This window comes from Gymnoscopelus microlampas, assembly GCF_963454915.1.
Source record: "Gymnoscopelus microlampas genome assembly, chromosome: 17".
NCBI lineage: Eukaryota > Metazoa > Chordata > Actinopteri > Myctophiformes > Myctophidae > Gymnoscopelus > Gymnoscopelus microlampas.
The window spans coordinates 33,361,033-33,383,368 of NC_139954.1; the positions used below are offsets into that span (position 1 = coordinate 33,361,033).

The window sequence follows — 22,336 nt, forward strand, 5'->3', positions numbered from 1 at the left end:
ATGTTTTCTCTTTTTATTTAAAGTGCAAAGCAGCAGAGCGGGGGAGAGAAAAAGATAGAGGGAAAATTTGATACAGAAAGTGCAAGGTACAGAATTGGCACCTGTTCTTGCCCGCTAATACATAGGTAGCTGCAGGCATACAGTATAAGCTTGTCCATTTTCAGCCTTGTGACATACAGTACACCACATTACTACTAACCTTACTTATTTTATACAACATATAAATGACCAAATATACATTTTTAAAGTGTCCTTTAAATTGCCTTGTGTGACAACTTTACACAAAAGTTACAGTTATAAATGATTTGATTGAACCGTTTTGGGTTTTCTCTTTTAATTGAATTGATCCTTCATTACCTGTCCCAAGTTTGGACATGGCTAATGTTTGATCATATCAACAATACCAGACAATATTGCAAAATTGGCAGGTTTAGCAGATGTACATTTTCTAAAACAAAGCCTACCCAAGTAGAAGTTAATAAATTAGTCTCATATAAGCACAGTCTAGAAGGCAGCCAACCCCCAAAAATATAAGTTGCCTACTCAGATACTCTGCTTAAGAACACAAGTTGCACTAAATTACTTTTCACGTCTGAGAACAGAGTATAACAGCATTGCACAAGTTCAAGTCCGTTGTCAGTCTGGTTATGGGCATCTGTTGCCATTCTGGATGCGCTTATGCCACTTCACCTGGTGGGTGATAAAGAAAAGAAAGGAGTCACTCTTAGTCTAGCCTCGAAGAGCCTGCGAAGAGAAAATCTGCTCTTAGTCATGAGACAGTGAAAATGGGATTTTCTTGTGATGACAATATGGCAACCAAGCCATGGATTTACAGATTACCTACCACAACTATAGAGTACGTTTATTTTATGGAGATCCATAGCACTGGGTCCATCCCGCTGACCAATGTTAATGTAAGGATCTGGTTTAGGGATTATAGTTGGTCCACCACCCTCAGAGAATGCGTACCTGGAACAAGGCATATATAAAGTATGAGTAGTGAGCAACCTAAAACATGTTGCCCTGTAGAACATCAAGGGCAATTTATTCAATATTACACACACACACACGCACACGCACACACACACACACACACACACACACACACACACACACACACACACACACACACACACACACATCCTAATTCACCTCTGTGGCATTAATACAGGTGTCTCTTACCTTCCATAATGCATTACAGAACTGTAGTCATATGCAGTGTTGAGATTGTTTGTCATCTGTTTCTGGAAGTTATGCATACGCTCTACCAAGGAACAAAAAGGATACCACAAATGTTAATGTGTCTATTATTTGCTTTGAAAAATATCTGTAGACAAAACAGAAGAAATGTACATTTATCATAGCACCAACCTGGAATGATATTTCTCCATACGATTGTCACATAGTGGTCTCGGTCTGAGCGTGATTGCTCATGCACAAAGCCGAGCGCATGCATGAACTCATGTGAAGCCACTCCTGACCACATACATCCAGGAGCCTGCAGAGAGAGGACCTGGCTTCCTCCAGTCTGCCCAAGGAAGGACCAGCATCTTTCGGTACAAAAGAAGGGATACATGCATGAAAAATCTAGCATCACTATGCATTTACTTGGAGAGATTTCCTCATTGTAATACATGCAAGAATTGTGTGCTGAAGTCACTTACCCATATCTAGGCTGAACATCAAGGAAACTGGCTTCATGAGTGCGTGGAACAAACTTAATACATGTGCCAGCAGCGAGGTCCTGCATTCCATTTTCTATTGTGATTCTGTCCATATCATCTATTGTCAAAATCCAGCAGAAATGTCACATTATACAAACAAAGTTGACTAACTGTCTGTGTGTACAGTATAACAAGAGCATCATATGCTGTTAAAAATCGAACCAAACAACATGACAAATACAGTTTTTATAATACTACATATCTGTGGATACATACCATATAGAGGAGAGAGGATAAAGGGAACATAAACAAATCCATCAACGGATTTAGGCCATAGACAGGCATTGCCAGGGCAGGTTATGGCGCTCCTTATATATGACCGGGCAATATCCCCATCTTTGAATGTTATTCCTCTAGGTTTTCGCAGCCCTGGTGAGAAAAATGTGTTTGTTTGTTGATTTGTTTTAATCGAAGCCTGGATATACTAACTGAATCAATGTCATCTTAGTGAACAGACAACATACTTACTCTTATTGGCTTCCAGGATCTTGTCCATTGCAGTCATGTCATCAATATCTATATATTCATCTGAACAAAAAAACATGCATAACGAGGGACAGAACGGTTAGGGCTGAAAATATGCCCCACTTGTAGGAAATAGAATAATTATTTGTATACTACTGTACATACATTGCTATTTTACTATTAACTCATTCAAATGTTAAGTGCCAACATAAACTTACATGATAAGTTTATGATTGCACTGTACAATAAAAAGTAACTTTAATGAACCCACCTGAGTATTTTCTTTTTATCCGTAGCTTTACCTGATGTAATCGAGTTGAATTCTGCAATTCATAACTGCATGTTAATATATACCTTGGTTGAACAAAATGTAACAGTGTACAGGAGATGTCTCAGCACTGACCTTTAGTGGTAGGGCATAAGAATGGGTCACCATCCCAAACAGGGCAGCCAGAAGAATCAGAATGGAATTCATTGCTTTGGTTCAGGCGGGTACTGTGCACCTGGTTCCTGTCGCCTGTCCTCTAAACACAACTGCTCAATAAACTCCTCACCTCCACCGAATCTATATACCCTGTACTCCTCCTGTGCTCTGTACTGATTGGGTACATGTTCTGTGGTGAATCACGATTAAGACCCCTCATCATGAAATGTATGTAATCAGCAAAAATCCACTGCTGACCCATAACAGATGTTCTGACCCTGATGCTCAACTCCGTGGATGCGCCCTGTACTTTAACTCTTGCAAGATTCAGCACTTTCGAAATGAGATGGCTACAGGTGTTTTGTTATGTTGGATGTGCCTTCAACTCAGCAGTTACTCTGCACAGAATAACTGACCATCCCGTCGAACAGACCCATCAATTTGTGCCTGACGAAGCAGGCAACCAGTTATTTTGACATGAACTATCAGTCTTCACAGCAATCATTTTGTCATATAGGTAAATATATAAAACAAAAATCTTATCCTTCTTCAAATATTTGTGCTTATATCTAGGGGGCAATTTGATGGGTGGTGACAGGGATAGCATCTTCCTTGTTAGCAAAATTTATGAAATGCTCGCCCTTTTCTGTTTAGGGGGAATCCGGTAAATCTTCACACCCACATGTTTCATTGGTAGCTTGCCTGCTGAAACATAGATATTATGAGATTTATTCTGTATCTGATTTAAGCGTGTGGCTATACTTTAAAGCTTTGTCACTGTATCAGCAGACTCCTCATTAATCCAAGGGTACATTTTTCTTGCCTTTCTCTAGGTTGATCTGAGGTCACTGTGATTCTCTGTAATCTCTGATTACTTTATTTAATGTGATCACATCTCCCACTCCACATTTAGTTTTCTCTCCAATATTATGCAATATTTCATTTATTTCCATGAGTTTTTAAAAATGCCATTAGCATTGAATTCTGACATCATATCCTTTAGTTCGGTTGTATAAGTTATTTATTACTTAATCAAACAACATGATGGCTATGTAAAGATACATAAATATATTAGACCAAATATGTAAACACAATTTGACATTATAGTGGTTCCAACAGGCTTCTCAGGACTCTCCCACATCTATTTTGTTGTTTAAGAACTTTATTGTCTGCAATGTTGCTACTGTACAAGCTGTATACATGTGACATTAAAACACCTTGAACTGTTAGTTTATACACCCACTATCTGTCACTATCTGTGAAATCAGGATGAGGGATTGGGATAATTTTGTACTACTAATTTATTCAGATGTTTACATATACCGGTACACAGAGAGACTGTCACTAGAAATTGTTGAATATATATCTTTATTGAAATATTTCCATGAATGAACACCAGTTTATTGTATCATTTGCAGTAGCTCAAAATTGATTCACTTCAGTGCAGTTTAGTCAGAATTCATCAATTGTCTTGGGAACTGTGAAAACATAAGACAGAATGGAATCAAGCATGAGTGCCAGAATAAGTGACATTTATATATATTTATTTTGAATCCATGTAGTGGATTTCAGCAAATAAAGTATTAGCAAAACATTACAAGTTCTCAAAGCATTATGGCAATCAAGGACATTTGCTACCAACCACAATTGTAAAGCTTGTTGATTTTCAGCTTGTCGAAATGACTGGGTTTGGATCCATGTCCTAGTAAAATGTTTCTGCCGCCATTCTTAGCAACGATAGTTGGCTCCCCACTCTGAGAATAGGCATACCTAAATGTAGAGAGAGAGAAAAAAAATCATAGCTGGATAATAAAGAATTCATTGTGAAGAAAAAAGATAAACAAATTCTAGACCAATTATTCAGGGTATTATTCATCAACAGCTGGGTTACTACACAGCCATGCAAATATATCACTCTTCCTACTCACATTCCATAGTGCATGATTGAGCCATAGTCATATGGCAAATCCAGATTGTCGTTCCTGAATTTTTCAAAGTTCCTCACACGATCTGTTGAAAATGTGAAAGTAAATTATAGCCTTTTTTAAATCAATTCGTATCAACAAAGCTAATAAATTAAAAACAATCAAATCCATAGCATGAGCACATATCTCTACATCTAACATTTTCACTAGTATTTCCTTTCTCTCTGCCTTCATCCATTCCCGCCCCTTTGTTTTACCTCTCCAAATGTTTGACCAGTTGATGGTGACATATTTGTCCCGGTCAGCACGAGACTGCTCATGTACAAAGCCCAAGGCATGCATAAGTTCGTGGGATGCTATTCCAGTCCGGACGCAGTGAGGGGCGCCGAGGGATAGAGTCTGTCTTCCACCACGTACACCAAGGTAGGACCAACACCTACATTAAGATGTACAGCGCACATTAAGTAAACTCCTCAGTGTAAATTGTACTGTGCACAGTCATGGGGCATTTCAAATACAATTCCAAAAACAAGGTAACATCATTACTGATGTAGTAAAATATTATGGCTGAAACCCTCTGTTATTGCTTTATCCTAGCCTTTCTATTGTTATATGTTATGTGATATTCATTGCTCTATATAAAAAATAAAAATAAATACAGGTGACAGTTTTTAATAACATCCCAGGATACGTTTTACCAGCATGACAGTCATCGTTTTTGTCAAAGGTGTAATACACTTTTGTGTGAAATGAAGGTTATTTCATTTTGGAATACAATTCTTAAAATTCTGGCTCACCCTGACTTTGACTGGATGTCAAGGTAGTCCTTCTGATGAGTCCTTTGAACGAACCGGACACAGGTACCTTTTTCGATGTTCTTCATCCCTTTCCTTATCACTTCCCTCTCCATTTCATCTAAATAATGGAGCAGACACGTTTAAACACAGAAATAAGTCCCCTAAGCGCAGACAAGCAATGAAAAACAGTTGTAAGTGTGAATGGGGATGAATGTCAAATTTGATGTGAAAAGCTGCAACAAGAGCAGGACTTACTGTACTGGGGTGCTAACTTATATGCAATGTAGACATGTCCGTCCACTGACTTAGACCATAAGCAGCTCCGTGCAAAGCAGACTTTTGAGCGCCTTCCTGTCGAAACAGCAATATCTCCTTCCCGAAGGGTGGTGCTGCCATCAATGATTCGGGCAGCTGTGGCACAAAGTAAGGAAAACAATGTCAGTCTAGTTGAGGAGGAAACATTTTGTTCTTGCACAGCATGTAGTGTATGTAAGTGCAGTGTAAGCTAATTCGACAAATTAGACTGCTGGGCCATTTACATTGGTACTCATTGGCTTTAATGATGTCATCCATCGCTGGCTTGTCGTCTGGATCAGGATATTCTTAGACAGAAAATGGGAAGTCAGTATTTTTTCACCATTGCAAATTTTACATGAAATATTGGAATGAGTAAACTGCAATGTGCATTGGATTAAGTGTCCAATCTAGTGTTACCTGAGAATCCCATGGGGCCACCTTGTGTGAAGCTCCTGTATGTGTTGGTCGCAGAAACCTACAAAAAAGACAGATAGAAAGTTTGCTGCAATTCATGTTCCTATTCTATTCTTGAAGCCTCAGTCCCGATCCAATTCATATTCACCTGAGCATGCATGGCCCAGAGACAGGTGGAAACAGCCACATAGTATAGCAGGATAATCCGGTCCATCGTTGGGTCAGGTTATGTGCACAGTGCTGCCATTACCTCTACTAACACCTAGCTTTATAGGCGTCCCTTATCACTAACTTGTGAAAATACCCATCATTATCTCACTAGAATTACAGGGTTTGTTATTTGTTTATGAGTGAGTTTAATCCCCTAATTAGTTCAGTTCTTTCATAAACAACAATAAGATAGCCAACCGTAGAATAATATGACGTGTTACTGTTTGTAATAACAACCCCAGTTCAATGGTCAGCTTTCAAATAAACGGTTTACTGTTTAGTATAGGTTTAGGGCAATTTTAGGCTTTGGAAAGGTATACTGCATGCCAAGTGTAATGTATTTTCCCAGTAAGCCTTGGCCTACACAGAGATAATTTACTATGGTACGGTACTCATTTCAGAAGATTGGTAATTGTTCTGAAACACCAACAAACATGTTTTTCAAATATTAATTTGGAAACACAATGGTCAAAACTATCGCCCGAACAGGGACTTGAACCCTGGACCCTCAGATTAAAAGTCTGATGCTCTACCGACTGAGCTATCCGGGCTCTGCAAAGGAGAGCGGAAGTAGCTTTTAAAAACATTATAATAAAATAAGTTTTCCGCATTCGTGAGTTGACAAAGTTTAGAAGTAGTGTCGTGTTTTTGTACTAACACGTTTGCTTTAGACTACAGCACAGTTTTGTACTTAGATTTGTGTTAGCATTTTGCTTCACCATTAGCAAACGATAACGATACATGCGGTTTGTGTGACTGACTTGCAAGCAAAACTTCACATTCAACAACATAATCCTCAACGTTACCTTACTGTTATGAACACTTCATAACGTGCTATAATTATGGCTGGTAATACGTACGCCAAACGGTGTTTACCGTTCTGTAAAACGTGCTATTGCACCATCTATCACAATACAAATCTAGTTTGGAAAACAGACCATGTTTGTACAGAAAACAGTCAGTTTTAAACGGCCGCTAACTAACAACAAGCTTTATTCAAAAATAGTTTTATTCAGTGGAACTGAGTATGCGCGTGTGTATGCTGCTAATGATCGCGTGTAGAACCGATAGTGCGTAGCATGTATTCCTCTGCGTACGGCGGTGTCGCATGCCAAAAACAGCAGATCTACAAGCTCTCAACACGTCACTTCCGTGACGCGTTGTGGGCTTGTAGATCGGCCATTTTCGGTGCGCGGCGGCGGATCATAAAGTCGTAAATCCCTTTTGGGCTTCCGTAGATTATAGATCTGTCATGATGTTGTAGCAGTGTGTCTGTCTGTGTCAGGATCTGTAACAATAGCTTGGTTGAGCATTCGTGGTGAGTGAATTGCTCATTCATATTATTAAATTACCCTGGGAATGGTTTAGTAACTTTTGATGACGTGTATGTAAATGTATCCTACTCGAAAAACGTTGCAAACGTTGTCTATAGTGTTTGTTCATGATGCTAGTAGTAAATTAGCCCTGATACATGACTGACATGTCATGACTTCAACCGCACTTTCTCCCTTTTTGCCCAGTACATCTACATAAACGTTCAGATTTCAAATAAAAAGCATTTAAATCCTATCGGTAGCCATTTTCTCCGCATTTTAACTACGCGACCCTATCGGTTGGGAGGTGTTTTGCACTCTTGATACATAATAACTCTATGAGAAAATGGCCACCGATCGGATTAAAATGATTTTTATTGACCAATATGGAAGATACGGGTACTTCTGAGGGCCTATACATAATTGTAACATCCGTGGCCAAGGGGTATAAGCACTGTATATTTCAAATCTGAACGTTTAAGTAATGTACGGGGCACGGGCCAAAAAGGGAGAAAGTGCAAACACCAGGTTGAAGTTTATCCATGACGATCGTGACAGACGACCATCGTGTGATCCATGGCTAGTTGTAAGTAGTTAACGTCCATGGTGCAGTAGTTACACGTGTCGTTCATAGTACATTTAGGTCACAAGCTAAGCTATGATTAAGAAAACAGTGGTTACTTGCCAACGCAAATAGCGTTATTATGACGAAGACACAAAGGTGAGCTCGAGTGACACGTTAACAACTCACTGTAACGATTGTTGCTACAGTGTGTACAGTGACAAATTCCATTACGTTTCTCTGTTTGTGTCCAATGACAGGTGGCAGACAGTTAACGGGACTTGACGATGACACTGACAGCCTGCACAACATACCGTTCTGTCTTTGATTTATGTCTCCACGACGAGGCTGTTGTTGGGCTAAAAGAAGTGACAACTGTCCAACCTGTTCCCCCTGATCCGTCTTCAGACAGTACGTATTTTTAAATTTGAATATTTATGTATTTTTTATTAGAATAGAACAATGCAATAACATTAATCTCATATAATACAAGGAGAGATAACATTTAGCAGTTTTCCGCCCATAGTCCATGGGTTATAGATGTAACACACTATTATGCAGTAGAATACACAATACACTATACGTACAATAAAATAATAAGAACATTACACATTAAAAAGTAGTGGTCAATAAAACTACACACGATCATCCCCACTTCTCCAAACCCTCCCCAGACCAAAAACACATAATTGTATTGTCATGTTATGTCTAAAAGAAAAATGCATACCTGCACATTTTGTTACTTTTTTAGTTTTTAAAACTAAACATGCATGCTATCCATATATAAGAGGTTGACCTATGTCCAGAAGATGACACACATCAGGGAAGGAGCCTTGTCAGAGAGGTACCAGACTGGATGGTCTGCACCGCCTGCCGAAGCTCTTTTAACAACCGCGAGGAACAGGTAAATACACACTTTTTTAATTTGAAAGATCTTATCTATTTATTTAGTGCAGTGGTTCTCAACCTTTTTTGAGCTCTGGCTACGCACTGCTAGCAGTCCAGAGCAGTCCACTTTCCCATGGACCACCTGTAATTATGCCATGGACCATTGGTTGAGAAACAGTGATTTAGTGAAATTGGGAAACCCCACAACCCTATACTGTTTTGTTTGACAACTGACTGAAAAGGCTGTTAAATTGTCCCAGATGGAACACTATAAGCTGGACTGGCATCGGTTCAACTTAAGGCAAAAGATGATGGGACTGCTACCGGTTACAGCGGATGAGTTTGAGAAGAAGACTGGAACAGGTAGGACATTGAGGCCTTCTCCTTACAATGGAAGACGCTGGTCTGTGTGCAACTACCTACTGTGATGACAGCTGAGTTTCCACCCTGAAATTATTCAATCTTATCTCATTAAAATGACCATTTATCTCTCAACAGGAGATATGTCAAGCATCTCCGGCTCAGAGTCCGATTCAGGGGAGGAGGACACGGAGGACTCTGACAGTGACTGGGCTGGAAGAAGCAGTGATGTCACCCGCACTGATGATGAGGGTGCTCTCCTGGCTGATTCAGTACCACGACTATCCAACAAAGTTGTTTTTCAGGACTTGGGGGGACAGTATCTAGCTGTCCACCGCTGTGTTCTCCAAGGCAAGGTAAGACTTAACCGGGGGAAAAAGTATTTTGAGAAACACACAAAATTAACCATAAATAAATGTTATTATTGCATCCTTCAGTATTTACTGTAGGTTAATTTCTTGCTCTCCTCGTCTGATATTTAAGTCAGATGAAGAGGTAGACCGGGTGGCTTCCCTGAGGACCATAAGTAATAAAACTGTATGGGTCGTCCTCATGACTGGTGGGGGACACTTTGCTGGTGCAGTCTTCAAAGGGTCAGTGGTTGCTTCTTTTTTTTTTGTACTTGAAGGTTCACTGTCTTAAGGCATGTTCACGGTGTCCTCCTAAAAAAAATTAAAAGAAAAAATAGGCAACGCCTTTTTATAATAAAGCATGTAAGAAGAATTGACCAAAAGGCAAATGCATAGTGCAAAAGGTCTGTCCAATGATGATGGTCAGACATGTTTAGCTCATTGACTGACTCATGGTGTACTTGACATTACTTACTGCATAGTGCATACCGTAGTCTGTCAGGTAGTCTTCATTGGATTCCGCTCATTACAGTGCAATATGAAAATCAACTTGCAGACACTTTAAATTTGCTTGAGATAGGTAACCGAACATAGTAAAATATCATCGCACGGTTATTTCTTGTCAACCTTATGTTATTGTATTTGAATGCATTATTTTTAAAGCATCATTGATTTGAAAAGTCTAGCCGAAAATATTTTCTTTAATAAAGATGTGTTTACGAACATAATGATTCAAACATCCGTGCCATGCAGTGTGTTTAGCCAACATTCAATTCACGTCAAGTCAAATGTATTTATAGACCACATTTAAAATTCATTGACCAAAGTGCTGTATAGACCAGGAGGTAGCGAAAATAACAAATACAAAAACCATAGACATAACACATACAGCTCTCAAATGAACAATCATTTACTGTATTCAGGTCATTTGGGCAATGATGGTCCGTTTAAGGTTATGCTTGAACCTGCATGTTTGCATTACAGGAAAGAGGTTCTTCAGCACAAAACCTTCCACCGGTACACCGTGCGAGCCAAGCGAGGCACTGCTCAGGGTCTCAGAGATGCTCAGAACCGCAGCCATGCACCCAAGTCAGCGGGGGCGGCCCTTAGGAGATACAACGAGGCAGCACTGGTCAAGGCAAGACTCAGACTAAAGGCGTCAAGCTAATGGTCGCATCATTACCTCATTACACTAGAATGGTGAATAATAATACTAATTCATATGAGTTAATTAAATCTTTGGTGTTTTTGCAGGAGATCCAGGATCTCCTGGAGAGCTGGGCTGAACACATAAATGAGGCGTCTGCAATATTCTTACGCGCTCCTAGCTACAATAAAAACATATTTTTGGGTGGTCGGGCCGCCCCACTGGCCAAAAAAGACCCCAGGATCCGCACACTCCCTTTCGCCACACGCAGGGCAACCTTCCGTGAGGTGCAGAGAGTACATGAGGTACTCTCTACTGTTCATGTTTATGGTAAGAGTCAAATCCTGCACTTATAATGGCATGTTGTCTGCGTATTTCTTTATAGTATAGTCTTGGTATAATTAATGTTTTGGGGGGCATATTTTGATACAGGGAAAGACATGGACATCTCAGTCATCTTTAGTCCCTCTAAGAAAGTATGGAAAAGGGCAAGAAAGTCTACAGCAGAACCAGACTCTGTTCCAGAGAAGGGTGAGTTTTGTGTGTGTGTGTGTGTGTGTGTGTGTGTGTGTGTGTGTGTGTGTGTGTGTGTGTGTGTGTGTGTGTGTGTGTGTGTGTGTGTGTGTGTGTGTGTGTGTGTGTGTGTGTGTGTGTGTGTGTGTGTGTGTGTGTGTGTGTGTGTGTGTGTGTGTGTGTGGGGCAGCAACCAGCTAACTCCAAAACGCTCATTTTTCAGGAAATGAAAAACCTTATATTTTTAAAACAAAGCAATACTGCCTCATCAAATTTGGTATAGTGTGACTTTATATATTGTCAGATACTTACATGTGTCATTATATTATCACCACTTTACCCAAAATCCAGCTCAAGAGGTGTTAGGAGTTTTGTCCGAACAGCAGACAATAGCTCCAATCGCTGCGGAGGGAGAGGTTCCAAAAGGGGCTACGCTGACAATGGATCTCCAAGCTCACAATGCATCACGAGTGAATTAATGCCCTGATGCTTCATGACACTTATTATATAGGCCTATAATAAGCAGGACTTTAAATATTGCAATAACTTCTGCAAAGAGGGGTTCACAGAGTAGAACTAGCGAGAGAAATGCTATTAACTCATTTCTTGTCACATTGCTCTCCTCAGAAAACACTTAGTAGATTTTAGAAATAGAATTAATTGTTTTCATAACATTAGCGTCAGTGCTAAGTTTGATAAATAGGTACACTGCATAGTTTTAACAGACTACGGGGGAGAGAAAACGAAGTCTGTCCCCGTTTGTTTATCTGCTGCGTGCTCAGCGGCAGCTCTGCCTCTGTCCTGTCCTGTCCTCTGTGTGTGTGTGTGTGTGTGCACTGACTGGGTACAAACACACTTGTCCGTTTGCTGGCGGAAAACGGGTCGCTACGAAACGGAAGCTCTTGTTCCGGATCCGGCCATTTCTGTCTGTTACTCAATGAAAAGCGGAACACGGATGTGCTTTTTCCGGACCGGATCGCGTCCGTTTTATCAGTTTTTTTTTTTACATGGGAGTGGATGGGACTTCCGGCCGTCCGTACGGTTGCAAACGGACAAAAACGGACAAGTGTGTTTGTACCCACTGGGTACAAACACACTTGTCCGTTTGCAGGCGGAAAACGGGTCGCTACGAAACGGAAGCTCTTGTTCCGGATCCGGCCATTTCTGTCTGTTACTCAATGAAAAGCGGAACACGGATGTGCTTTTTCCGGACCGGATCGCGTCCGTTCTTCCGTTTTTTTTAACATGGGAGTGGATGGGACTTCCGGCCGTTCGTTCGGTTGCAAACGGACAGAAAGTGTGTTTGTACCCACTGAGAAACGCAGTGGAGAGGGGGTGGAGTTGCGTGGTTTGACGGACAGTTTGAGGATCTAATGGAGTTGTGATGTTTTGTCAGAAGCGCTTAAAAAAAAAAAAATACACCGACGTAAAGGGTGTTCAATAGCGTTGATTTATGAAAAAAAACAACTGAAAATGTAGTTTTACGATATATAAAATTATATGCAAACACATGTAATTTTATGATCAATGATTTTGCACTTAGGCTTTGTGAATTAAACTACTATATATAGTTTAATTCACAAAGCCTACATGCAAAATCATTGATTATAAATCTACAACATGTGTTTGCATTTATTCTTACTGTTGTCACACATTATTGTATCCACTGCGTCTTGTTTGATGATGCAGATGGGAGCTAACATTTAACATATGATCCAGGTTCAATTCCATAATTAGTGTCAGTCCACTGAGATAACTGATGACACGATAAGGAAAGGAACAGTGTGCTTATGTTTCCATCTTGTCTCTGACAGAAGAAGGTGGAAGCGTTAGTTCAAGTGATGATGAGGACAGCGGTGACATCCAGCTGGAGACAGTAGAGATGACACTGGGAACCCTGGACCTTCGGGAGTTTGAAATCCAACCCTCCAGGCATAGGAGGAGAAGAAAAAAGAAGGGAAGCGGACGCAAAGTGGTGATTGAGAGTAGGTTCAATATGCTAGATTAGTTTAGAATAGATATCTGGGGATCCTTCAGTATCTAAGTGCATCTCAGTACTATGTTGCCCTTCTGAACTGGAGGAAATGCAGAACAGGCAATGTTGTAAAACCTTTTCATGTATCCCAGGTTTGATTGCATGTGAAGGACATGAGCAAGTGGTGGTGCAGGAGGAGGACGAGGAAGAAGAGGAGGTGCTGGGTGCTTCGTCAACAGATGACCTCTCCCAAGAGAAACTTGCAAAGAACAAGCGGAGGAGGAAAGTACAGAATAAGAAGAAACACCCAGCAGAAGGTGCACACCCAGCAGAAGGTGATATTTTCTACTTGAGTTAACCCTGTCACGTTACCCGCCCACAAATGTCCTTTATCCCCTAATCAGAGTGTTCGAGGAGGAAGTGATGTGAATGCTAAATAATTGAAGCTTTCTGTGTTTCCACATAAGAGGTAGATGAGTCATGGGAGTATGGTCTCAGGGATGCCCTCTATACAGCGTGCAAGATCGGGGATGTGGAATCCCTACGCAGCCTCCTCCACCTGGCTGCAGTGGAGGAGACGGCAGGGAAGGAGAATGCTGGTGAACTGGGAAGCAATTCATCCCGTCAACAGCAGTCTCTTGATGGTGACTTCAGTCCAGTGCATCTCCTGAACAAGCCTGTAGACTCCACAGGGTTTACTTTGCTACACGTGGCCTCCGCAGCTGGACAGAAGGCTGTAGTCAGACTGCTGATGGACGTGGGTGCAGACCCTGCCAGCAGGTACACAGTCAAATATACTCTGAACAGTCAGGTTGATTTGTTTCCCTTAGTACACTCTTTGGAGTTAAATTAACACTACGAATTGTACTGTGTACGGTGAATGCCAGTGTAGTCAATTTAAACCATTAGTGTGATAAGTCACATCAAAGTGTGTGAGATTAGTAAATGTATGCACTACTTAATTAGATGTTTTATTTGACCAATATATATGTGTGTCTATATATATATATATATAGGGATAATAAAGGACAGACCCCATATGTCGTCGCCCCAGAGAAGGAAATAAGGAACGTGTTTCGGAAGTACATGGGTGAGAATCCTGACAAGTATGACTACAGCAAGGCACAGGTGTGTAACCTTCACTGCAACTGTTTGCTTTTGTTCTAAAACAATTCCTTAAAATTCACGACACAGCAGTCGGTCAGTGATGAAAAACCTCTTACTGCTGCTCAAGGTTCCCGGGCCACTCAACGCAGAGATCGAATCAAAGCAGATGGAGAAGAAGAAGGCGCAAAAGGCAGCAAAGAAACAGCGAGAGAAGGAGCAGAAAGAGGAGAAGAGGAAACAAGAGTTTGAGGTGGAGGAAAAGAAGAGGTTTGCGTCCCTCACTGATCGTGAAAAGGTGCAGTGCAGGGTTTATTATTTGTTGACATGTTATTGGCATTTTTACGGCATGGCACTTAGGGGCAAGCTGTCTAGAAAAGCTTTCATCTCTGTACATACAATATGTATGTATGTCTGTGGTTAAGCACTCAAACTACTACACTGGTGGTTATCAAACTTTTTTGGCTTCAGCGCCCCATTTCTGTGATTTCTAAATCCTAGTACCCCCTTATCCAACTACAACATTTTGCTTAGAAAACCATTATGTAGCATATGATATGATGCTATGAATGAATGATAAAACACCTTTTGAAGAATATAAAGAAATTGAGTGAACGTGTTACAATTAGTGCTTCCTGAGCAGATGCATTTTAAACTGTGGCCTTAACATTTCTGTGAGTCAATGTGTTCAAAATAAAACCGCATAATGGAAAATAAGTATTGCTTTCTGTTCAATAACAGTTGTGCTAGTCACGCTTTTGATTGTTTTATAAACATAGCAGTAAAATAGATCTTTCCATTTCCACCTCATCTCACATACCCTCTGTATAATCTCTGTGTACCCCCATTTAAGAACCACTGCACTGCACCCACATGTCTTGTGCACACTGCTGGTAGGCCAAGGAAGTCAATCCCCAAATACTTTTCACGCCTGTGATTTTATTTTTTCTGTGTCTTAATATTTTTTCACATTTTATGAATTCACAATCTCACATCCACCATCCTGCCGAACTTCCATATTTGGGCAAATTAGATTCAGTTTTTAGACTTGATTTCTTTTTGTTACAGAGGGCCCTGGCTGCAGAGAGGAGGTTGGCAGAGCATGCAGCTGCAACAGGAGTCGCTGTCTCCAATGTCAAGTAAGATCTTAAATGAGTTAAAAGCACACTTTGCTGATTTTGAACTTAAATATTTTTTTCTGAAGTGAGATCATAGTGTGCTGAAAAAGACAGTATTTATTGTTTAGTTAAAGTTTTCCTCTGCAAAATGCAGAAATGTCCACATAATGGCGTCATCACGTGGCCGTTTCTGCATTTTGCAGAGAAATACACAGAAAGTGAGTTATTTTTTATCTCCTCACATCAGAACAATTGGATTTCCACTTCAATAACTTCAACTTTATTGTCACATCACAAGTTTGCAGTTGTAAAAAGTGTGTGAAATATTTTTTTTAATACAAGCTTAATCGGAGCTTGAAAGAGTAGAGAAAGAAAGAAACAAGGAAAACCAAGTAAATTAACAAGAAGACACATTGTCACCTACAATGTAAAATATACATAGGGTGCATGGTCAAAATAATAATATGATTGAGACTGACATGGCGACAGGTTTAGGTTCAACATCAGCAAAGTGTCTCTTTTTCGAGTTTGGGTTCAATTAGTTCATTATTAGAAGACAATTAAGAGGTAATGTTTGTTTCTTTCACATAGTTTTCTGTCTGGGTTTTCTTTACTTCTGTAACACTAGGAGGTGCTGGACGTGTGGAGAATCTCTGCTTGGGAAGATCCCATTTCAATACCTGGATTATTCATTCTGTACCCCTCGCTGTGTCCAGGCACATCGCAAGGCCAGTACTCCTGCTGCCAAGACCTAAACCTTGTGTAGATTAGAATCGGAAAAACTAATCTACCTCACTGGAACTACATGTGCCTTTGAACAGGCAACATTGTTTGAGTCAATGCCATGACTCTCACAGGAGTGCTACTTTTAGCATCCAGTCTTAAAATATGAATTCTGATTCATCAACTACTCAGACAGAATTTTATCATGCTGTTTTACTTGTGGATGTGCCAATAAATAGCATTTAAAATAGCTACAGTCTACAGACCTTCTTTCATGTTTTATTATGCCAGCAAAAAAGGCAGAAAATTTGATCTGAACATCAGATTCGTTGATTCATATAACAAGCAAGTGATAGGAGGTATTGAAAATCAAAATCATGATTTATTTACAGCATCTGTATATAAAATAGCAAAGAAATTAAGAAATTGTAGTTAAAAGTCAATAGAATTGTCATAACATTGTACTTCCAGCCCTACTTTTTGTCAAACCTGCCAGAAGTTTGAGAACCTGAATTGCATTTTAGTTGGGCTGCCATGTTTGTGAGACAGAATGTCACATATTCATGCTGCATTTAATCCTTAAAATAAGAGAAGCCTTTTACGCTTGTATATTTTTGAACACTGACTTAAATGGTCCACTGAATTACCCCAAGTTATGTGACAGTGACTGAGCGGTGAAATGTGTTCTGTCGAGGCTTCTTGGTCGTGAGGGTTAGTTGGGGCCGGTCCATGAACAGAACCCGTGTGTGGACAGGCGTCCTCTCCAGCTCCAGTACTGTGATGTAGTTGGGCTGAGTGGTGCTGAGCAGGGGACCAGGGACATACAGAGTATGTTGAGGCCCCCTGGCTGACCAGTATCGCCCCAGGTTCACCCCATTGATCCACACTTGACCCTGGGAAGAAAATAAGATGTACAGTACAAATCATATTGGGGTTAATTTAAAACTTTTTAGAGCACATTATGTAGCTGAGCCTGTTCAAAGTCAATGTATACAGTAATTTCTCAGAGCAAAGCCTATTGTAGAATGTATTAAGTCTTAAGATAGCTTACAGTAACTGTACCCAGATAAAAAAAAGTGTTTGCATTACCTTTGTCCATTCGTTAAGCCTGAGGAAGGTGTCCCATGCCAGACCATTGGGCATTAGCGTCCCCATGTAGAAGACTGGCCCAAATGAGGTCTCTGTCTGAGTGGTAGGATGGGAGTATCTGCTGTTTGAATGAGGCCATCCACCAGCTATAGCTCCATCAATGTCCAGAGGATAGATTTCCCAGTCGGTCAACACATCTCTACCCAGGATTAGGTTGCTCAAGAGGCCCTGCATTGTACATAGCATTACTCATTTGGTACTTACAGTAAACAGTGTGTGTGTGTGTGTGTGTGTGTGTGTGTGTGTGTTACCCATATTTTACCATCAAATGTGAGGTTACATACAGTATTTGCATCATCTTTTATTGCTTTATAGAAAAAGGTAATTGTGCACTACTGTATGTGTGAATCACTGCTTGCTATGTAACTGTTCCTTGCCTTGTAATCGTTGATCTTGCTTCCGAAGTTAATACGGCCCATGTTCTCCACAAGAACGTCCATGGTGTCACCCTGTTGCCCAGTAACATTGATCACCAGCATGGTGTCTCTCTCCAGCAGACCCTGGAACACCTGCTAAGACATCTTAACTTCTTGAGTAATTGTCATATTGAGGTCAGCAGGAGTGTTGTGGTCATGTATTATATAGACACATTTGTGCAGTAAAGTCTGAACTATAAAATACATTACATTGGAAGATGTCTGCAAAACATCTAAACTGCACATGAATGTACTGTGCTAAGAGAAGAGTAACATGTTTAGTCTTGTCCTTCAATGTCTAACTGCTTATTTATATTTGACCAAAACCTTACAATTTGATTGGCTACACAAAACAAAAGTTCTTTGTGAGCACGTACCCCATTGACGGACACATATGCACGGTCATGAACACCATTCAGTGGGGAAATGAGCGGTGTAGCCTCTGGGATGTTGCGGGGCAGTTTGGTGCGGTACAGCATATATCCATAGTACTAAACACAATAGACACAACATGTTGCAGACAACAGTCTAGAAGTTCTCCATGTTTCAAGAGGATTTACTACCATTAGAACGCTAGCCATCTTTTGCCTTCAGAGAGGCACCGTACCTGTTTCAATCCTTCGAACGTCAAAGGGTACTGGGATTTTACAGGCCCCTGGGGTGAAAGAGTGGTCAAAAGACTGCTTAGATTGCCAACCTGTAATAGAATAAGAGTAATATAGGTCATACTGGAGTGGAAGTCTGCCACAGTTGTCATTTTTTATGATTCGTGATCAGACAGTTTGTGAAACTTTGGAGATAAAGAACAAAAGGCATTTTAACGGCCAGAACCACTGCTAATTACCTTATTCAGAGTGACAGACCCGTAAGCGAATTTAGGAGTTGCTGGTGGCATGGGACCAGATGGAATATCTCTGAACTTTTATGAGAATAAAGTAAAAATATTTCAGTCACTTCAAAACAACAATACAGATGATATCAGGCTAAAACATCCTTTAAGTGTGGGTATACATAATCAGTTATACCTTCTTAATGACGTCTCTGATGGCCAGTAGCTTCTCCGTGGGGTCTCCGGCCTCAGACAGGGGGGCGTCGTAATCATAGCTGGTCAACACTGAGCGGTACCTGGTGTCATGATCGGCACCTTCAGGAAAACCAAGAGGTTCACAAAGAGTTGCTTGCCTACAACTGGCTGGCAAACGATTGTTATTCTTTTAGCAAAATCAATCCGGTGAAAGATAAAAACTTTACCATTCCAGTAGCCAAAGTTTGTGCCTCCTTCAAACATGTACCTGAAAAGGGAAAGCAGTACAACGTAGCTGATCATTTGAGGGAAATTGTATTCTTCTAAGTGAGTAGATTTGAGCCATTCGCAAGGGCGTGTTCAGCTTTTAATACTGTTAATCATTAACAGTGATTATTCTATCTCACACACTGACGGAAGGCTGGATAGCCGAAACGTTTGTCCTTTCTTGTAAAGAAATAAAAGAAACTAACTCACTCTTGTCACTCTGAGTGACCCGTCACTTGTTTAAATGATTATTCGATCTCAGCCATGCATAAACGGTTTAAAGGGATGATGTTTTGGGGAACAAGAACATACATGTTGACGTTGGCACCCATAGACAGCATCTCTCCTAGCATCCTGCTGACCTTCTGAGAGTCAACAACAGCATGTTTTTCTCCCCAGTGGTCCAGCCAACCAGTGTAGAACTCTGAATTCACCTGGAACAAAAAGCACCAAGTTAATAAAAGTAAAATGTTTTAGTATGGTAGTAGTTGGTTAATTCAGATTAATACATTTTAGGTGAGTAGTGTTCATAAACCACAGGGGATTTTATGTTAGTTAGTTTAAACTCTTTAAACAGTTTTAAACTCTTAGTTTAAAACTGTGTATTTTTGTGTTAATAAATAGGGAATATTTAACTAACCAGAGGGCCACGCGGTTCAAATCTCCTTTGTCGGCTGAAGGCTTTACTTATATTTGTGTCTGCATAACAGAAATAAACCATTCAGATTAGACAATAGACAGTGTTATTAATTATCTCAGAGCAAGATCCTGATACCTCTGTCCCCTGTGTGTAGATAATACCAACCTGTACCAAAGTCTATGGTGGCGTATAATCCTTCCAGAGTCCCACAAATCATCTCCTTGTCCGTGTTGCCATCAGTGGTGAACAAGACTGTGTCTTCACCCAAGAAGAACCGGAACAGAGTCCGCAGGTGGCGCATGTAGTTGTAGTCACAAGCAAAGTAACTTCCATACTCATTCTCCACCTGCAATTAGGGGAATACAATTAAGCCAAACCATATAGTCATCCTATTTGTTGTAAAAGACAGCCATTCTGTGGCTACACAAAACCTACCTGGACACTAATGATGTTGCCACCATTGGTATAGAGCCAGGGCTTCACTTTGGGGAGAAGAATTGCCAGCCAGTTGCTGACTGCCTGCAAATAATCTAATGCAGAAGACAGTCAATCAGCATGAAGATAAATACATTGACTGGGATGAAAGTTTTGTATATAATATTTGTACCTACCTGTATCAGCAGAACGAAGTATAATGTTTGGCTTCTGAAGCAACCAGGCTGGCAAACCACCCTAAGGAAGAAGAGCAAAGAAAAATGTGTAATGAGGCATAGGGAATGACTAATGACGAGCCAATTTGAGATGGGAGACATGCACTTGTGGTGATAGTTTTAAGTTTTTACATCTGAGATGTCCTAATGTTTCGTTTTGCATGTTTTATTTCATTTTTATCACACAACACACTGTGTGATAAAGTAGTATTATGGTAATGGCATCAGAGCTCAGATACAGATGGCATGATAGTGTCCGATACAGATGACATGACTCACCATTTCCCATTCTGCACAGATGTAAGGTCCTGGACGTAGGATGACCAGAAGGCCAGTTTGATTGGCTAGGTTCAGGAAGTATTCCAAATCTCGGTCCCCTGTGAAGTTATTCACCCCCTGTACAGTCTCATGGAAGTTCCAAGGCACATATCTGCATGAACAAAGAATACGTACAGTTGTGCGCGTGTGTGTGTGTGTGTGTGTGGAGGTGTGGAGGGATCTGTAGATTTCGAACTTACATCTGGATGGCATTGAGTCCGGTCATGTACATCTTGACAAGCCGATCCTTCCAGTAGTATCGTGGGATTCTGGAATAGTGAATACTCCCTGAGATGAATTGAAATGGCTTCCCATCTTTCAAGAAACAGTTGTTCTTGTAGTCTATGGAGAATGTTCTGTCAGCAGAGGTCTGCACGCAAAAGCATGAATGGTAAGATTTGGTCAAACTGACATGATTAGATTTTATGTAATCAAATGTAAATTGATGTAGCCTAAGTAGCATATACTGTTGTATTACCCTATAGCCTTGGATCAAGACTATCATAGATGACAACTGACATTATGGATACAGGATAGATGGGCACTTAGGGACATCTGGGAACCTCATGTAAAATTAGCTTCTTTAAAAAAAATGGTCTTAAGTAATGTAAAGTATACATGATATGAACATGCATGGTACATCATTAGCAGACTTAATTGTATACTTCAAATTCTTGTTTATGCCCCAAAATGACTGGATATACAGGTTTTGTAACCATTTTGTACCAATTGTAGAAATATTAGACCTCAATTGTTGAATGTTTAAGCATGTTCTAATCAAGTATACTTTACTTGATACTTTGGAAAACATTTTCCAAATATTTTATTTTTTAAACATTTTGGAAAGAATTGCCTATTTAACAACAAGGTGCCCACTCTTCCTTTGTGCCCACCTTTCCTGTTACCGACATTATGACCAGATAACATAACTCAGTTACAGTAAGCAAGCAGTATGTATACATGCCTATTAGCATGGTCATATTACATAATGACAAACAGTGAGGAAAACCTGAATGAATGCATAGGAACTACATATGATTTAATATAGGTGACTACTATTTAAGTTTCAGTTTCTTACCAATACGTTTCCATTTACAGCTAAATAGGCAAAGCACACTGCAACGAAAAACAATGTATTTTTAGCCATGTCTACTACTATCTCCTTGAAAGGATAGGCCTAATTAACACGATCATTACATTATCGTACAGTATGTGACCATTATGGTGGCAAGTTGCCCACAACTCTGTCTCGGGTTGTGTTTACTGGGGAAGCAATACCATGCGACTAGTGTTGCCAGCGTTTGTGAGAGAAGTAAGCAACTAGGTATAGGAAAACAAGCCTAAAAGAAGCTACTTAAAAGGCCACTTTAAACCTATGTAGTATATGCATCAGATATATGGAGAAAAAAAACTTGAAAACAAGTGAAACATTTTAACAACACAAATCCGGTACGGGGTCCCTGGCACAAAATATTTTCAGATGGAGTCCGTGGACAAATGCATATTAATTTGGGGGTCCTTGACATGAAAACGTTTGAGAACCACAGACTGTCCACTGCTTTA

At 40.3% G+C, this 22,336-nt stretch overlaps 4 protein-coding genes across 9 annotated transcripts; 1 reads left to right on the forward strand and 3 right to left on the reverse strand.

Annotated features, from left to right (window-relative positions):
• LOC311065002 (hatching enzyme 1.2-like) lies at window positions 1-2,741 on the reverse strand. 2 transcript variants are annotated; one of them, XM_084085144.1, is made up of 9 exons: window positions 2,593-2,741; window positions 2,461-2,512; window positions 2,193-2,252; window positions 1,941-2,093; window positions 1,665-1,782; window positions 1,372-1,550; window positions 1,183-1,264; window positions 845-969; window positions 1-690 (listed from the first exon to the last, which is right to left on the reverse strand). In XM_084085144.1, the coding sequence occupies exons 1-9, from the start codon at window positions 2,662-2,664 to the stop codon at window positions 677-679; spliced, it is 855 nt and encodes a 284-aa protein (XP_083941270.1). In that variant the 5' UTR covers window positions 2,665-2,741; the 3' UTR covers window positions 1-676. The 2 variants fall into 2 exon arrangements, with proteins under 2 accessions (XP_083941270.1, XP_083941269.1); XM_084085143.1 differs by having other exon boundaries at window positions 1-744.
• Window positions 2,742-3,966: 1,225 nt separating this feature from the next.
• Window positions 3,967-6,350, reverse strand: LOC311065001 (hatching enzyme 1.2-like). Its single transcript, XM_084085142.1, has 9 exons — window positions 6,195-6,350; window positions 6,050-6,107; window positions 5,875-5,937; window positions 5,591-5,746; window positions 5,336-5,453; window positions 4,796-4,974; window positions 4,542-4,623; window positions 4,256-4,383; window positions 3,967-4,091 (listed from the first exon to the last, which is right to left on the reverse strand). Exons 1-9 carry the CDS (start codon window positions 6,258-6,260, stop codon window positions 4,066-4,068), a joined length of 876 nt encoding a protein of 291 aa, XP_083941268.1. The 5' UTR covers window positions 6,261-6,350; the 3' UTR covers window positions 3,967-4,065.
• A 1,142-nt stretch (window positions 6,351-7,492) lies between these two features.
• Window positions 7,493-16,348, forward strand: ankzf1 (ankyrin repeat and zinc finger peptidyl tRNA hydrolase 1). Of its 4 annotated transcripts, none has more exons than XM_084083964.1 (16): window positions 7,493-7,574; window positions 8,392-8,542; window positions 8,920-9,035; window positions 9,280-9,382; window positions 9,518-9,735; window positions 9,863-9,972; window positions 10,714-10,867; window positions 10,984-11,206; window positions 11,309-11,407; window positions 13,204-13,374; window positions 13,517-13,699; window positions 13,832-14,144; window positions 14,381-14,492; window positions 14,599-14,766; window positions 15,537-15,607; window positions 16,215-16,348. In XM_084083964.1, exons 2-16 carry the CDS (start codon window positions 8,419-8,421, stop codon window positions 16,339-16,341), a joined length of 2,292 nt encoding a protein of 763 aa, XP_083940090.1. In that variant the 5' UTR covers window positions 7,493-7,574; window positions 8,392-8,418; the 3' UTR covers window positions 16,342-16,348. The 4 variants fall into 4 exon arrangements, with proteins under 4 accessions (XP_083940090.1, XP_083940091.1, XP_083940092.1 ...); XM_084083965.1 differs by having other exon boundaries at window positions 13,838-14,144; XM_084083966.1 differs by having other exon boundaries at window positions 8,941-9,035.
• A 614-nt stretch (window positions 16,349-16,962) lies between these two features.
• glb1l (galactosidase, beta 1-like) lies at window positions 16,963-22,020 on the reverse strand (the record flags this gene model as incomplete). Of its 2 annotated transcripts, none has more annotated exons than XM_084083971.1 (16): window positions 21,852-22,020; window positions 20,974-21,143; window positions 20,735-20,885; window positions 20,417-20,477; window positions 20,241-20,335; window positions 19,971-20,151; window positions 19,806-19,864; window positions 19,478-19,599; window positions 19,126-19,166; window positions 18,900-19,018; window positions 18,719-18,793; window positions 18,482-18,571; window positions 18,252-18,365; window positions 17,836-17,967; window positions 17,399-17,626; window positions 16,963-17,202 (listed from the first exon to the last, which is right to left on the reverse strand). In XM_084083971.1, the coding sequence occupies exons 1-16, from the start codon at window positions 21,918-21,920 to the stop codon at window positions 16,963-16,965; spliced, it is 1,947 nt and encodes a 648-aa protein (XP_083940097.1). In that variant the 5' UTR covers window positions 21,921-22,020. The 2 variants fall into 2 exon arrangements, with proteins under 2 accessions (XP_083940097.1, XP_083940098.1); XM_084083972.1 differs by having other exon boundaries at window positions 20,974-21,042; window positions 21,852-21,982.
• Between the last annotated feature and the right edge of the window lie 316 nt (window positions 22,021-22,336).